General features: G+C 33.1%; 1 protein-coding gene across 2 annotated transcripts in view; it reads left to right on the top strand.

The window, feature by feature from the left end:
* The window catches only part of grn (GATA binding protein grain), a 147,371-nt gene that overhangs the window by 15,383 nt on the left and 112,793 nt on the right, over positions 1–19,195 (top strand). The window contains exons 3-4 of one of the 2 annotated variants that reach the window (XM_076410589.1): positions 13,920–14,149; positions 14,204–14,351. In XM_076410589.1, coding sequence (XP_076266704.1) covers positions 13,920–14,149; positions 14,204–14,351 — 378 coding nt within the window. Of the gene's footprint in view, positions 1–13,919; positions 14,150–14,203; positions 14,529–19,195 lie in introns of both variants that reach the window. The other variant, XM_076410588.1, reaches the window with a different exon arrangement.

Genomic DNA, 19,195 nt, shown 5'->3' with positions numbered 1-19,195 from the left:
ATCGTGATTTTTAATAGAGTACCATTGTCATATCGTAAATTACAATGAATTCCCATTTCTTGATTTTGATTTTCATCTTACAGGCAAATTTATATGATATCATTATATCCTCAGCAAAATTTAATTAATTATCATTGCTTGATGATGTTTTATGAAGCAGATCATACCGTAAATTACTACAAATAATCATTTTTTGATTTCTATTTCGGTCTTGAAAGTTAAATTTGTTTGGTATCAAAATATCGTTAGCAAAATTGAGTCAATTACAAATATTCTGCTGTTTTTGCTATATTAAAAATTAGAAAGAGTAATCATTTTTAGAGTTCGGTTTTGATTTCGCAGGCTAATATTGTTTGATGCTAATATATCCCAAGCAACGCTGGGTCAGTTATCATTGGTATCGTGATTTTTAATAGAGTACCATTGTCATATCGTAAATTACAATGAATTCTCATTTCTTGATTTTGATTTTCATCTTACAGGACAAATTTATATGATATCATTATATCCTCAGCAAAATTTAATTAATTATCATTGCTTGATGATGTCTTATGGAGCAGATCATACCGTAAATTACAACAAATAATCATTTTTTGATTTCTATTTCGGTCTTGAAGGTTAAATTTGTTTGGTATCAAAATATCGTTAGCAAAATTGAGTCAATTACGAATATTCTGATGTTTTTGCCATATTAAAAATTAGAAAGAATAATCATTTTTAGATTTCGGTTTTGATTTCGCAGGCTAATATTGTTTGATGCTAATATATCCCAAGCAACGCTGGGTCAGTTATCATTGGTATCGTGATTTTTAATAGAGTACCATTGTCATATCGTAAATTACAATGAATTCTCGTTTCTTGATTTTGATTTTCATCTTACAGGACAAATTTATATGATATCATTATATCCTCAGCAAAATTTAATTAATTATCATTGCTTGATGATGTCTTATGGAGCAGATCATACCGTAAATTAGAACAAATAATCATTTTTTGATTTCTATTTCGGTCTTGAAGGTTAAATTTGTTTAGTATCAAAATATCGTTAACAAAATTGAGTCAATTACAAATATTCTGATGTTTTTGCTATATTAAAAATTAGAAAGAATAATCATTTTTAGAGTTCGGTTTTAATTTCGCAGGCTAATATTATTTGATGCTAATATATCCCAAGCAACGCTGGGTCAGTTATCATTGGTATCGTGATTTTTAATAGAGTACCATTGTCATATCGTAAATTACAATGAATTCTCGTTTCTTGATTTTGATTTTCATCTTACAGGCAAATTTATATGATATCTTTATATCCTCAGCAAAATGTAATTAATTATCATTGCTTGATGATGTTTTATGAAGCAGATCATACGGTAAATTACAACAAATAATCATTTTTTGATTTCTATTTCGCTCTTGTAGGTTAAATTTGTTTGGTATCAAAATATCGTTAGCAAAATTGAGTCAATTACAAATATTCTGATGTTTTTCCATAGATCATCACTGTCAAATTGTAAATTACAAGTAACTATAATTTTTCTATTTCTATTTTGATCTTATAGGTTAAATTTGGTTGGTATCAGTATATCATCTGAAAAATAGGGTCAATAAGTATTGTTTGATGATTTTGGTTAAAGCATCATTATCATATTGGAAATTACAAGAAATAATATTTTTGCTATTTTAATTTTGACTATACTGGAGACATTTTTTGATACCATAATATTCTCGTTAAGATTAAGTTAACTGTCAGAGGTTTAATGATATTTGATAGTGTAATTTTGTAAATTGTTGGGAATAATCATTGATATTTTTATTTTAAACTCTATATGTTGTTAAATTTATGATATGACAATATTAGTTGGTCTTGTGGGTGATAATACAACGTGGAAATAAATGATGATGTTAAACCAGATCCGTTTATCGATTATCCGCGTTCACTGTAAGCGTTAAACGCAGATACGTTCGTCAGAGTCGTTAGGTTCGCTGATAATCTCCGAAGGAGATTTATTGAAATGGTTTGGTGTGAGTTAAAGGACGTCGTTTTTGCCGTCTGAAAACTTGTAAACGGCCGCAACGAGAATATTAAGAGCCAGAAGACAAGGAATTAAAATTGCTCGGTGTGGTACTGTTCGCCCATTCGGCTACCCGTCGACGTTAAGACTTTTTCAGGCCGAATTCCACGGCTCAAAGAAGGACATACTTGTCGGCCATTCTACACTTCGGCCTCGCTAGTTTACGAGCGGACTTTTTCACGAGCCTTCAGGAAATCGCTGTCTTTCTTTTATTTTCGTTTTTCGCGTTTAAATATAGCGATTTTTAGATATGCAAGTTACGCTGAAAATTTGAAGCACTTCTTTACGTGGTTGATGGAAAAACAATGTTGTTTTGACCACACAAGTTTAAAAATTTGCGTCAAATTTGGAGCTCGAGTAGTTCACAATGATTCTTAACGTCATTTGATGGCCTGAACTCAGATTTTCATTCTTTTTATTTATTTGATAGCTTCATTTCACATAATTTTGGAATTCGTTCTTGTACTGTGATTGTTCTTCGGAACATGTGAAAATAACGAGACAATGTTGCAAAATCGATTGTAGGGGTTTTTGTTACTTTTGGGAATGTTGTATGCTCTGTAAATGAGAAAAAATTATAACAAATGCACTCAAACATGCGCATTTGCAGGATTTTGGCTTTGCTGTAATAAACATTGGAAAGCCATGGCTAACTTGTCACTTGGCGAACATGCATACTTTATATTTTCTGTTCAAACTTTATATACAGACCAGAAAAATCATGTAGATAGTTGCTGCTTTTACTTAATGAATATTGTCGGTATAAATATAAGAAACATCCTTGGTCGGCCCTGATATACGAAAACTAATGCCTATAAACATTTTTTTCCAGTTACATCTACTTTATTGATAACATAAATACTTTTTTACAGTTACATTTACTTTATTTATAACATTCTAAAATGTGTAAACTTACTTATTGAGTACAATATATTGCTGAAAGTATAGCAAGATGATGGGATGTGAGTGTGTGAGTGAATTCGTTTCAAAGTTAGAAAATTTTTAATTTAGTATGAACACACAAAATATGGAGATAAACTTTGGAATAGTACATACCCGATAAAAATGTATATTTTTAATATCAATAAATAAACAATAAAGAAGATAGTATAAGTGATTCATCAGTAAATCGAAGTCCTTATCAGAATTCTGGCTAAAAGTATTGTTTGTTTGACTCAATGGAATATATGGCAATAAAAAGCTAATTAAATAATAGATGTTGGTGATGTAATAACAGTTTATACTTTCACAAAACCATAAATGTACCTAAGCGATATATTATCACAATTGTTACTAGTCGCTAGTCGCTCAAAACGCCATCAAAGTTTACATCGTTGAATTGAAGGAATTGGCGAATGAAAATATTGAGGAATAAAGTGGCTATCGTCAAAAAACACAACCGCATTCACCTGATATAGCTTCGGTCGATATTTTTCGCTTTTAAATTGATATTTTTGAAAGCAACACAATAATTGGGATAAAAAAATAAACATTTTGTGTTTTATTAAGTATTCAGGAAACTCTTTTGATAAATTGTAATTGATTTAAACAAAATCCCACTGTTCGTCAGTGATGCTTATTGTTTTTGTTATAAAGAAAAACTATCCCTGAAGACATTTAACTATTTTAGAGTGATACAAAGAACCTGGTTTATTTTATTTTAATGTTTTCTTGAGCCAGACGCTATGAAATATAATATGGCGTGTTCTATTGGATGCTCTTGCAAATAAATAGCTAACAGTCATGGTCGCAATAATTTACTGAAGCCGCTCGAACGCTTGACAAGTCACCTGTCAAGTATTCTAGTTCTTTTTCTTTCTATATATATATATATATATATATATATATATATATATATATATATATATATATATATATATATATATATATATACATCCTCCTCCTCATTTTTGTGTGTTGTTTATGTGCATTTGATAATAAAAGTTTAGATTCAATATATAGCTGGCGCTGTGATGGGGTATTAAACTTTTTAATATCATTTATACATTTTCCGATTATAATAGCATATCACAACAAAATCACTTATTGGATATTATTATGGTTATATATTACAGTATTTGTCTTGTATTTATCGTCGAAATACATTATTACATCGTAGTATTATTTAAAAATTCAGCTTCTATATGTTTGTACACAGAAAACTTGAAAAATAATCAATGAATATACTTGCTAATTGTTTTTTAGAGTTTTTATTTACTTTCTATCTGGAAGTTCAATCATATACTTAATTTTAAGCTTGTGACCTGTTAAAATCGTTCCCATTTTCTGTCACTATGGGAGAAATTGTTATATTTTAGTTTTTGGAATTAAAATTAACAAATAAATGTGTATTTGTTTGATTGCTGAACTTGGTACAAGAAAAAATACGGTGTTAGGATTGGAGTTTAATATCTTCGAAAGCTATTTTTTCTTATCAAACATTTTTGTTAAGAGGATACTCTAGTCCAGAGGCATGAATTTTGTTACACTATCCAATTTTTTAACTAGATAATTATTAATATTTAAAATATATATAAAAAAAGTGAAGCGAAGGAATTAAAAATCCAAAAAGTTACAGATTGATGAATTAGGAGGTAAAAAATGGCGCCTCCACGTTGACAGGACTGCAATCCCAATTTAAGAAAAAGAAAATCTTAATCTAGAGAAGTGTTGCTATCGTACAAAATTCAACAATAATTTTTTTAGCCAAATTACGGTTATACGAAAAAACCATAGATATTTAACAGTTGTTGTTGACGCTTTCGAATTTTTGGGAAGTAGTATAAATCCGATTCTGTTATAGATTTACCGATTGATAGAAGAATATAGTAGAAAATAGAAGTCTCTAGAAAAATGTTTTTAGAGTTTCAATTTTAGATGGCGCGTCACTAAAAGAGCTATACCGCCGAAATTTGTTCAAATTTTGAAATATACTGTTGAGGGCATATTCTTAAAGAGATAAGCTTTGAAAATATATTTATTATTAATTATGTCTTGCGTTAGATATGCTTAGTACAGTCCTATAGATAATTTTCGTCATATTCAGATTTCTGTTTTGGTATCGGGGTAGCCTCTTTTACAGCAAACCAAATTTCATCAATTATATTTCAGGTTTTCTGCTAAAGGTCGTCTATACTTTTAGTCTTACGTTTAAACTGACTTATTATTAGCTTTATAAGTCAGGTTTCGGTTTCTTTCTTTTTTATTCAGAATTGGAACATTTAGTGTTAACAATACTGGGGTGTGATCAAATGATAGTTCCCACAAGTTATCATTTTTTATTTGATTTAATGAGATACCTTTCGAGATGTAAAAATCCAGTAGTATATTGAAACACGGAATATTGACGCTGAAATAATTCTAATATATTGTAGATTTAAGTCAAGTTGAACGTGAGCTTATGGTCGAAAATATCTTTTATTTTTTCATATTTTCCAACACTGTCGAAAAAAAGTTCTATGATTAATTACCAATGCTTATCGCTACGTAACCAATGAAGAGATAACCTAGAAACACGATTACCTAGAAATCAAATGAATATGTGAAGTGATCCAAGATTTGGCCTTCAAAACATAAAGTAAGGTTAAAAGTTCTTCTGGATTTGAATATGAAGTTATCATTCGTCGGCTACATATCTGTGAATAAATACAGTAATTTCTCATAATTATATCTAGAAATGTAAAACGAGTAACAGTTATTATATGTTAGTTTATAATAAATACAAAGCTTTATCAGAGGCGCTTGACGATTTTGGATGGTTATTCTCACTGAAGGAGAAAAGAACCACCCTTCCCGTGAACAAAACGGGGCAAAGAAAAAAACGCTTCCCGAAACATCTGCGGATATCCGTTAATATCTAATCAGGACCTTATCAGCGATGCCATCGTCAGATAACTCCCCGTCGACACAGAGGCCGCCATTGTGAACGCCCTTAAATATGGCGGCGTAGGGGCCAGGTGGGCGCCGAGGCTCACCTAACCCTCCGGGTTGGGATCGGCGTGTGATTACGGAGGACAAGGGGGATGAAAAACAGATGTACGCTCGCACAAAACGTACCGAAAGAGCGAGAGAAGGGGGGGACGCGTCTACGACGGTCTTGCTTTTAATTGGTCGCCGGGACGGATGGGGGACCGCGGGTGGTCGAGGAGAAGGGCGGAGGGTCGGGGGGTTGAGCGGCGGCTGGCGGATGACGGTGCAGGGAACGACTAAACAAAGGGAAGATTGTTTCTATTTGGGAATTATGCGGGTTTGTGATTCGTATCAGGGGCGTGGGACGAGGGGGACTGTTCGTACTGCGATTTGGTGTATAGTGGATTTAATTATGATTGTCGGGAGAGAAGTAATTTCGGTTATTCGTGTCTTCCGACGCGAATTTATTCATGTACATTTATAAACTACACAGATATACGCGGTATTGAACTTGGAAGTTACGGAATACAAATTGGTTCTGGTTTTCGAGTCTTTTATATTCCTTGAGATCCGTTTCACGTACTGAAGTCCAACAGCAATCGTTCATAATGCCTTCGTTCCAAAATTTCTGGTATCGTCTTTTGATTTTCGCTATATCTTGGTGTTGCCGCTCGTCGCTCTTGTGGCCCAAGTTTTGTGAAAAAAAATTAAGACGTGAATACAGAAAATGCATTTTGAGAGACACGTTAGTTCAGATTTTGTGGCAATTTGTAACAAATTGTCGATTACATGCGTTGCTTCATTATGTGTTAAACATTTTGTAAACTTTCCTAAAAAATAAACTTGTTAAACCATTAGTTGTCGATTTTGCACTTGTACCTAAACATTTTTTGCACTTGTACCTAAACAAACTGGCAAAGGATCATTATCCGTATGTGGAATTGGTTTGAACACTTACAATACATCAAGATATTTGTGCTGTACTATTTTTTGTATTTATAGCGACGGCATTCATCGAGAAAAAGTAGCAATCATCTATATAATTTTTTTGTTCTCTCCAAAGCGTAGACACAGAAAATGAAAAGTATACATTTTCACCAAGTTACCACATGTTCAGCTCCGTTCAGTACGCGTTACGAAACAATGTTGGTACCCATGGTTTGTCAGTGTTTGCTAGAGCAAAGCAAAAGTACTTCAAATATGCATCTTTGAGTGTATTTGTCATGACTTTTACACGTTTACCGATCATATAACATTCACATACTTAACAAAAACACTTTTGTCACATTAGCGATGTAACCACTACAATTTCACATATTTGAAAGCATAATTACAGCACAACAAGTTTCAAATAAGGTTTAATCAAAAAGTTGAGCCGAATTTGTAGACTTGTGTCATCACATATGGCGAGGTTATATCTATATGTTGAAGGAAGCGAAACTATCCAGCAAATATCTCTTAATTTCAGCTAAGTCACTAAAGACGTGTACGGTCTAAAGCTGCACTGATCCTCTTTGATATCAATGCGGGATTTGCAGACGTTTTTAAATCTTCTCTAAGTTTTAACAAATGAAATATATTGGTCTACTTCCATGGCCGACCAGAATGAATATTATCTTTAACATCCAAATCTGTGGAGCAAAAACAAAAACATTTATCCGGACACTGTGATTCATTTAGGATCTGATCGTCGTAAACATCTTAAATTTTCATATTCATATCACATCGTTGTAACAACTTACAATAGTTAAATACTTACTTTTGAGGACATTTCAATAGAACCATCTGTCATCATTAATTCTTCGTATTTCTTATTTAGTGACATAATATGTCTAAGTATCATTATTCGGGATAAAACTTATTTTAATAAATCTTATAATTCGGAAAAGAAACCTTCAAACTCACATTAACTATTCTGATGTTCTGTTGTCTGAAGAAGTTCTACACCTATTTTACAACGGTTATAGGTAACTTGAGTTACGATGCGTTTATATGTATTATGTATATTATGTATTTTAGTGAAGAAATTTGAACAAATCGATTTTTCGTAACCCATTAAAAATGTGCCCTTTAGATGATTATTTTCAGCTGATGGCAGAAAATTTTAGTGATGCTGCACCTAAAAATCAAAACTTTAAATGAATTATTCTTGAAACTACTTCTTTCGAGACGTTCCCAACAAATTATTTTATCAAAACGTTGGGTTGCATCAACGTAAAAAACAATCAAACAAAATTTTAAAATGTTTATATTTTTTCAAATTACTAGACAAGTATACTCCCTAAAACTATACTTTTGTTTTAATTTTTACACCTTAAATTGGGTCTCTAACTAAACTTAGCTACCTTAACAAATAATATCATCACAGGAATATTGTTGAAACAACTATCCGCAATCATACAGAGACAAAACCATCGCGATGGGAGAGAGAACGACCCGTCGAAAGAGAGAGGGTACAAAAATCGTCCATGATCTATTAAATGACGTTGAGCGCAAGCTTCCTGCGCGTGAAAATAATTTATGAAACCAGCAGGGGGCTCTGCAAGCGGGCCCAGTGATTAATGTTTGGTAGCGGTGTTGTTTAATGGGTTATTTATTATTTAATGGTGGTTAGCGAAGGGGCGGCGGTACAGAAGGGCGGAGGGGGGACGTGGTGGTTGGCGCGTTGTCGTTAGTTTGTAGGGGATGGCGAAGGGATATAGGAAGGGGTTCGATGTGGTAATGACGCTGCGTATATTCGAATACAACAATTTTTATAGCTGAGTTGATTTTCGTTTAGTTTAACAATTGTTACTACTGAAAAACATACATATCTCGTTTATATTGATTTCGAAAAGGTATTTGACAGATTAAGAAGCGAAACACTATGGATTGAGCTAGAACAAAGAGGTGTAAGTAATAAAATTGCAAGAACAATTCAAGGAATATACATGATAAATATAGGACAACATAAAAAAAATCTTCCGAACCCAAGAGGGACTAAGACAAGGCGAAACTTTAAGTTCAAGTTTTGTATAATATTAATGGATTAAATAATAAAGAAATGTCAAATAGACAATGCAGGACTATAAATATATGGAAAAATAAAAAATTCGATGGGAGCTCTTGCAGATACTGTAATAATAACCACTGACAACTTGAGCAAATGTTAGAGATGGAATATGATACTAAGATAATATGGAATGATAATAAATTAGATTAAAATAAAAATTATGGTGAAGGGATAGCCAAAACGGATATATATCCAAACTGATGGTGTAGATATAGAATAAGTAATACCATTTAAATATCTGGGAATATTAATCTTATATCATTAATATAAATCGGAGGAAATGGAAGCCAGAAGATGGAAAAATTTTTGATTATTTAATTATTACATTGTTACTATTCGTTTCCGACTAACCTACAATTTCTTTCTTCACTATTGTCTCCGACAGCTATAATCGCAGTATCATCAGCAAATGTAGCCATCGTAATATTCTCCATTTGTGGTATATCACAAGTGTAGAGTAGATAAAACATTTGTCCCAGTACACTTCGTTGTGGAACACCTGCTTTAGCTTCTTTTGTTGTAGAGTAAGCTTCTTCTTGCCTGACTCCAAACATTCTGGTTGTATATTGAATATAGCTGAGCATACTTTTTTACTTTCGTACATCTGTTATTCTGTGGACCTGGTGAATTGTTGAGTGCTTGTTAATAAACCCAAACTGGTGTGTTGGTATTAGGCTTTTTCTCTATATGAAGGAGATGGAATTGAGAGTCAGAATTGAAAGAACCATATATTTATACTGCTCTTTAAATAGAAAATTCATTAATATAAACGACATATCAACAAAAACTAAATTGGAAGTGGTAATTTACAGCACATAGACAGTTAAAACTAATATGGGAAGCAAGGATAGAGTGGAGACTTATGGACTATCTAAGCAAAGATGAATATATCAGAGAAATGCTTGAAAAGAGGAAAACCGCAGCCTAACCAAGACCACTGAGACATTACAGAGAAAGAAATTGATATTACACAAAATATTCATCAGACTTTCTCATTGGTTCAGAAAGACCGCCAGTAAAACGTGTATAATACTTCAATATTATTGAACCACTGACTTCTTGTATTAATGCTTTTAGCTGAATTTTGCTGAGGTGGCAAAACATTATTAAATTTAAATCTCATTATCATCATACCATGACACATTAAGGAAATATAATTTGATGCATTCTGTTGACCAAATAATACGTACAATAATGGACATCATCATCAAGCGGCAGGCGTTTTGTGTTCGCGCTAATAATGTACCGACATTAAATATTCTTTTATAACAAATAATACACGGAGTATTGAGGCTTTTGTTATTTAAATTATCAGGAAGGAAGTGACGGATATCATCAGCATACCGTCCTATATGTCCTGGCGGCTATATCAACGACACATTTGGAATAATTCGGTATATATTCGCGCGTATGGTACCACCCTGTTAGTACTGTTATGATCAGTATCATTCGATTTGGATTATGTTGAACGCTATAGCCATGTTATTGATTCAGTTTCTCATTTTTAAAGATATACATATTTTTAGAAACCTTATTTTGGTGGCAAGGAATATATAAAAGAAGTGTATTTAATTTGAGCTATATTTTATTTAGTTCAATGTTTTTTTGTGAAAAATTTTGTATTCTTCTCACAGTGTATTTCTTTTATATTTAAATATACTATAAATGCATGTATTCTCATCATTTTGCTACTGTAGAAAGGCATTAATGGAGAGAAATTGATATAATACATGTTAAGCAAAACTCTCGTCGTATCCTTCTGGAAATATAACGATACTGTGCCAAAAGAACAATGATGCTTGGTGAGATCCAGTCATTGTTGTAAACCAGTGTATGGCTATGGTACTGTATCTGTAACTTGTTCTAGCTGTGATGGGCCATGTATTCCTGGACTAACTTTTTACGCTGAAGCTTTTTGTGAATTTGAGTTGGATTTTCGTCCAATAAGCATAAATAGATATCACAATATATCTGTCTATATCGATACCTTTTATTTCGAGGAATTATTTTCCTCTAGCTCAAGAAAGTTGTTTGAGAAATTGATGGAAACGTCTTATATGTTATCAGAGTTGTAACTTTAATATTATTCAAAATTCGTGAAGTTCGCAGAGATAGACTTAATTATTTTTTAGGCACAGTTTGCGGTTTGTCCGAATATAATTTTACCAGTACTGCTGTTCTTTTTTTTTATTATTTTTTGTATCAAGATTACTTCGAGTGTAACATTGATGCTATCACAAGTTTTATGTATTGCTCAGAAAATTTACAATGTTATTTAAGAACAATCAGAGCAGAACTTCAAAAAAAAAACTACAACCAAAACTAAAAGGATTATTTATTACCCCACGGTCTCTCTCGTTCTCTGTCTTTCATTCCTCGCGGTACCTTCGATGCCTGTCTGTCTATCCCACCGTGTCTTTTAATATTCTTCAGTGACTGTACAAATTTATTATGTAAATTTTGACAGACTTTCAAAACAAACGAATAGTATAATTGGTCCGAATTGAAGGCGGTACTTTCTACGTTGGTACCGCCGGTGCATACGCCGTTTAATAGATGGTGAGTACCGTCAAACAAAAAACGGACCTTGGGGTAGCGCGATACGGTCGTTACGACTCGCTCGGATCGTAGCATGGGACGAGCGATTCTGGGAGACTCTACGTCGGTTCCGAGCGAACCGAGCTCGTTTCCCCGAGACAGTGACTTTGCTATTAGTTTTCGTAAATACTGCTTATTCATATCATAAAGGGAACAATATATGGTCACGATATATATATCCAATAATGTTCAACAGGATGTTTTCAGCGTGTTTGCCGGTCGGCATCGCCACAAAAGAGGATGGCGGAAAGAAATGGCGATCTTTTTATTCTTCTAACAGCGAATAAATTGTTCCTTGTTCGATCGACGATGACTAAGTCTGGACGGTACGCCGTCGGATATGGTCAGACCTCGTTGATCGTACCATCGAGATGGTATTGTCCGCTTGTTTTTTTGTTTGTAATCGAAAATAGACGAATACAACGTTTTTTATTACATTTTTATGTTAGATATGTTTAGCACAATCTTAATTTACAAATTAATGTATTACTATTATTCGGTTGTATTTGCATCAATACCATCAGTACGATACGAAAATCATAGTAAGGTGTAATATTTTTTCTTCTCATCACTTTTATTCATCAAAACAAATCCATTTGAACTAGTAAACTGTTTGTAATTTTTATTTTTATGTCCTCTTTTTCCACTCAGCGCCGATATCAGATCGTCTGTATATTGTGCGAGTTTCCTCTAATATTTTATGCTATGCTAACTAATTTCTTGCTTCACTTGCTTAAAATATTGAGATTGACCATGGATTTTTCTAATAATTTAATATTGTTGTTGCTTGCTGTGTCCTACAGTCAAATGCCATATGTCCAAATTGGTTTGATGATGGCCTTACATACTATCATTTGTTTACATTGCTTACATGGAATCATCAACCTGTAACGTGTATTGTCGGGTTGTTTACAGTTAGTCCAGATGTGCTTTTGCCGAGTTAATCTACCATCCAAGTAAATGTTCCAGTATTTTGCATCTTTTTCTTGAATGATGTTTTCGTTATACTATATTATCGACGGACAGGTTTCCTTTCTTAGTGTGTAAGTAGTATGAGTGAGCTTGGTTTGGTTTGCATTGTAACTTTTATTGAAAAAATGGTAATGGTAAATTGTTCATAAATTCTTTAACACACTAGCTAAAACATGGAGGCAGAAACGTACGTACGTACATATCATACGTATCGTACCTAACATATAACTAAATTAAAAGTTCCTTAACACTATAAACCTTGGACTAATTAACAAGATTAAAGAATGTATAATGAGATCAATATTGATTACTAACACATAAATCACATTTCGCTCTCTTATATCAAAATATGTTTCGTAGCATCATTATTCGAATGCATGTCACTGAATCCAATCCTCTAGTGATGGATGAACAAATTCTTGCATAGTAGTAAATGCAATGCAAATTTCTTTGTTTTGCAGGAGAAGTATTAATGTTTATGTCGAAGTTCTTTGTCATCAGTCTTTTTCCCCAGCATCAGTTCTATTTTTTTTAGCATCCATTTCGAGAGGATTAAATTTATTCTGGAGTGATGTTAATTATAAAATTGGTTTAGTAGTTTTAGTGATAGCTAGATGGAAACATTTCTTTGATCATTCTAACAGTATTGGGTGATTGGACTTTATCAGATTGTTGTGAACCAGTGGATGGTAATGGTACTGTATCTTTAAATTGTTCTTACTACGTTGGTTAAGTACCTAGTGCTCGGTATTGTGATTACACCTGTCGTGTACTCGTTAATTTTACTTGAGACAATGGTTAACTCTTGATTACCACTAAATTTGTGATCACTGGCATTTAATAAGAATATAGTAGTATTTCAACTATGGCAACTAGGTTTCAAGTTCGAAAAGTGCTTGGTGATAATATGATTTTATGTGTTGAAAAACGACATACACTGAGTGGTTGTAGGGCATGTGATGTGTGTGGAGAAAGAAGAGGAAGAAGATCAGATATCTTAACTAAAGTTAAAAGTGACACTTACCCACCGTACAAGTTCGTGTACAAATTTAAAACGAAATCTTGGATAACTTCGAGGATACACTTGATTTCATTGGTAATTAATTATAGGTCAAAATAAAATGATCTCTTTTATCTTAGGCCAAACTGGCAGTATCTTACGTTATTTAGTTATGTGATTATGACTGTTATCTGCTCTGCTTTTTGTCTACTACAGAATACAAAATGAGATTGTAGTGATTCTAAAGAATGTAGATCAGGTTTTCGATGGCTAGCAATAACTATTTGAGTATTTTCAAGTTTTTTTCTCTTTGTTTCAGCATCCAGAATGTCTTCGAGTCAAGTTTGCAGACCGCACTTCCACCCACCGCTGCACCCGTGGCTATCGGACGCTTCCGCCAAACCGCTGGCGCACTCGGGACCCTGGGTACCCTTCGGGGGAGGGGCGGGCGACCCCGACAAGAGCCAGAGTCCGAACACAGCCCCGGGACAGCCCCACAACATCTTCTCCTTCCCGCCGACACCTCCCAAAGACTCTACACCGGATTCCGTAAGTTTGACTCCTCGAGGCAGGGACCGAGCTCATCGTCGTGTCGTATTTCAGGTGGCCCCGAGTGCCGGTTCGGAATACCAGAGCGCGGTGGCGGCCGCGATGGGCGCGTTCATGCACGAGAACCCCCAGAGCTGCGCTCTCGACGTCAAACCGAACGGGGTGGCATCGGGCGCGAATGGAAGCGGCAAACAACGAGAAGGTAGTGAATACGAGGGAGGCATGTTTAATGGTAACTTTGAGAGTTCGTACGGGGCATCGCCGTATGGCCACGGTATTCACGCGGGGGGCTACTCGCCCCAGGGCAAGGGAGGCTTGGGGGGCGGCGCGCAAGCGCAGTCGCCCAACAAGCCGAGGAACAAGTCGAGAACCAGTGCCGGTAAGCCATGGCGGTTGGTGATGGTGGTGATGGTATCTAACGTCAACAGATTTATACGGGTTCTTCTGCAAACGCCATATACTTTCATTGATTATTATTTTTTTTTGTTACGGTATGAATTTTTCTTGTTTTGATGGAGATAAATGACATTTTTATTCAGTAAGCACCATTCAGATATTATTTTTGGATATTAATAAAATTTACGTGTTTAAAGATGATCAGTAATTAGATAGTTCTAGGGTATACATCCTAGTATACTGAAAATTATTATAAAACCATGAATTTCACTATCACAACATTCCAAATAGAAAGAAAATTTGGTTCTGGAACTTAGTTTATACGATTTTTATTTAAATTCATAAAAAAAGCCCTATGTTGCCATCAACTGTATGAATAAAGTATTAGAGGAACTATTTCAAGTTCCCAACTGTTACAGTAAAATATTATAGAAGAAACTAAATAAGTCTTATAGTTTTTTTACTTTTATTATAATATCCAAAACAAATACACTGTCATCATAACAGATCAATCAAAAAGTCCCCGGCCTGACACATAAACATAAATGGCGCTACTAGAATTAAATCCATATTTACTCATAACTCTCAAAATATGCGTGTATAAATTTGACAGCTGTCGGATCATTAGTTTGTGAATTATAGCATTTTGAGCAAAGCAACTTTTGTTACTGTGAAAAAAAATGGATAATAAGGAATTTCGCGTGTTGTTAGAATATTGCTTTTTGAAGGGAAGAAATACAGTTGAAGCAAAAACTTGACTTGATGCCGAGTTTCCGGACACTGTCCCAGGAAAATCAACCATCAAGGGTTGGTATGCTAAGTTTAGATGTGGTGAAATGAGTGCCGAAGACCGTGAACGCAATGGACGCCAAGAAGAGGTTGTTAACGACGAAAACATTAAAAAAATCCACAAAATGAATTTGAATGACTGTAAATTAAAAGTGAATGAAACAGCAGACAGGATATCAACTGAACGTGTACAACATATCATTCACGAATATTTGGGTATGAGAAAGCTCTGCGTAAAGTGGGTGCCGCGCGAGCTCACTTTTGACCAAAAACAACGACGAGTTGATGATTCGGAGTACTGTTTAAACATGGTCAAACGCAATAAACCCGAGTTTTGCGTCATTATGTGACAATGCATGAAATATGGCTCCATCATTTCATTCCGAAGTCCAATCGAGAGTCATCCGAGTTGACTGTACACGATGCAAAGCGTGGGAAAATGCAACAGTCGACTGGTAAGGTAAGTTAAGGCGTCTGTATTTGGGATGCGCTTGGAATAATTTTCATTGACTATCGTGAAAAAGGACAGATCATCAACAGCGACAATTACATAGCGTTATTGGACCGTTTGAAGGACTAAAAGAAGACTGAAATTGACGCCTATTTTGAAGCAAGGGACAAATCGTACTACCAAAATGGTATAGAGAAGTTGGAGGGTAGCTATAATCAGTGTATCACTCTTGAGGGGAATTATGTTCAATAAAAAAAAATTGTTTTACTAAGGTAGGACGGGGACTTGTCAATCGACCTGTTATTATTGTCAGTAATCATATTATTTTTTAGTTGATTCGCATTTCTTTTCCATAGGTTTCTTCCTTAAATGTTTCTATATTTAGGTGTAATATTATCATTAAAAATTTTATTATAATAATACTATTTTATTATATATAAGGTAGCTTCATCCTAATAGCTTGTTTTTTTATTGTTTTTTGAGATGTCTGAAACTTTCTTTCTGATACATTTTTAAAATGATTTTCCTTTGTACTTTAAAAGTATTTTTGGTGTTTTGAGGTATTATTTACTTTTTTAGGCTAATAAATATAATCATATATAAATAATACTAATTTTCTTTGTCATTTAAAAATATTTTTGGTCTTTATCCTTCAATTATTTGTGTTTTTGGGCAACTACTGCAAATATATAAATAGATATCCAGTTTCAGGCCCCTTATGAACTCTTTGCAGTGCTTTTTTTACTTGTTATATATATATTTTTACATTAATTTTCTACTCAATTAAATTAAGCTTTATATTTATAAATTCCTTGAAGTATCATAGTCCTTAGGTTTATTTTTTAAATATTTCTCTGTTTCTGTGTTATCATTAAATAATTTGGGATAATATACTTGCTCTTCTTTGCATTTTTCTTAAGGAGTTTATTATATTAACTGAAATTTTCTTTAAACTATAATCATTTAATGGAATTTTTATTGAATCCTACAAAATGTAATATTAATTTGTCATCCATTTTCTAATAAACATTTTCTCTATAAATAATATTCCTTTGTTTTTTAAATATGTTTGCATATGTTTTTGGGCAATTATTATTGAAATTCATTCACATTTTTTTAGTTCTCTTTCTTAAATATTTCTATATGTATGCATTATCATTAAAGATGTTATTAAGACAAATCTAGTATTTTTTTCTTAATAGCTTTTTTTAACAAATCATTAATTTTTTAAAAATATTTGTTGGTTTTTAATCTCTATTTTTTTCTGTTTTTTATTGAAAATATATACAAATATATATATATATATATATATATATATATATATATATATATATATATATATATATATATATATATATATATATTCTTTGTTTATAAACATAATTTTGGTCTTTATCCTTCTATTATTAATTTTTTTGGACTAATTATTGAAAGTATATAAATAAAAATCTAGATAAACGTCATTTCGACAATAGGTCCGCGTCATTACGCAAAAATTATTTGTGTAAAAAAAATGTCGCGCTCTTAATCGATTTAGGACATACTCAAAATTACTGACCATCCCATATTTCTGTCCATCAATTAATAAAAAGCGATAACTATCGTCGAAATCTCAACATTATCTCGATGGCTCGAATAGTCGCGTAAATAGTTCCACCGAAAAAAAAAAGAACAACAGTAGGCAACTTGTTTTTTTCTCTCGATTTTATTGTTCGCAAAACCGATAACCTCCAGATAAGCAAATTGATTTTTTCCATTATCCAGTTGGAGTGAAAGTTGTGTCTTGTTTAATTGTTGTTAAAATGATACACATTTCACAATATGTCCATAATACGAGAGTAGTTTTTTTCGGCTCGCTCTCGGATGATAAAACAAAGGACGGTTGTCGAAATAACGCTTGCTAGATTTTGACGTTTGCAGATAAAGAACTTCGTTTTTCTTGCAACTAATCACCTGTGTGAGGAAGCCACTTTTTTTTTTTAATTTTTCCTTATTTTTTATTTGTTTTGACAAATTTTAATTGAAATATCAAGCTGCAGATAAGGGAAGAAGATATAGTATATGATTGGCTAATTAAGATTTCGTTGAGAAATTATTTTAACGATATTGTTTCTCGTTCAAAAACATCACAATGTGATTACAAGTATCAATATATTAGGACAGTTGGTGAAACTGTAAGTAAAAAAACCTAACTCAAAACAAAACTAAACTATCAGTATTTGTTATCTTGAGCAAATTTACTATTATTTCTTCTTAACTATAAGTCAAAATGATATAAATAAAAGTTCCTATGTCACGTGTTGAAACGAAAGTAAAAAAACAAAGCTGATGTCATGGCTACATTCAATTATGTTTGTTCATACTGTATTAAAGTATTACCATTGTATTTGGTTGTTTGATACCACTAATGTGGTCTAAATCCTGTTGTCTCCTCTTGTAACTTTATGTTTCTCCTCTAATAGCAAATACTTTTCATGCTCGAAACATCTACAGTACTGTCTGCAACAGAATCAGTACTCTCCTCAAGTGTACATACTTCACAACATTTTTATAATAACTACCAGGACCCATGATATTTATATATATATATATATATATATATATATATATATATATATATATATATATATATATAAATATACAAATTTAACATACCCTACCTAATATTTTACATTATCTGACAATATACGGGCTTTTAAAATTATTCTGGTAATTTTGTTGATATTGTCTCATCCATAACACATTTTAGTCTTTCGAATAAATTTTATAGTGTACTAATAGATACTATCTGGGATTAATATATTCATAAACTCAATTCGTCGTCTCGTCTTCGCTATAATTTGTTTATATCTACGATTACCAACAAAAAAATAGTGTTTGGTTTTTTTTCGAATTTTATCAAGTTCTCACACCAATCTACGAGGGTCACTATTTATATTTCGGGGATAGGAAAAAACAAATAGTTAAGCTGCGAATATGTTTTTATTGTTTTCAAACTACTCGCCACGACGATTCGATACACTTTTGCATACGCTTAAACCAATTTTCAAAGCATTTATTCCATTCCAAATGAGGTATCTTCAAAATATGATTTCTGAACGCTTCACTAGCTTCTTCGGGCGATGAAAATCGTTGACCACGGCAGTTTATTTTTCACGGATGGGAACAAAAAGAAGTCATTGGGTACCAAGCCAGGGCTGTACGGTTGATGGCCCATCAGTTCGATGTTTTGACTGTTCAAATAGTCTCTTGTTTGAGAGCTCGCATTGTCATGATGAAGAACAATCCGACGTCTCTTGGTTGTTTTCCTTATTTCACCGAAGATTTCTGGCAAACAAATGGTTATGGTAACCAATCAGAATTACTTTTCTACGATCTTCTAGAGGCACTGTGGCAATATGGCCAGTTTT

This window comes from Rhynchophorus ferrugineus, unplaced genomic scaffold (assembly GCF_030347505.1).
Source record: "Rhynchophorus ferrugineus isolate W39M unplaced genomic scaffold, kcgeb_rfMv2 rfM7, whole genome shotgun sequence".
Lineage (NCBI taxonomy): Eukaryota > Metazoa > Arthropoda > Insecta > Coleoptera > Curculionidae > Rhynchophorus > Rhynchophorus ferrugineus.
Note: the sequence above shows the minus strand (reverse complement) of the source record. Positions and strands in the feature narration are given on the sequence as shown.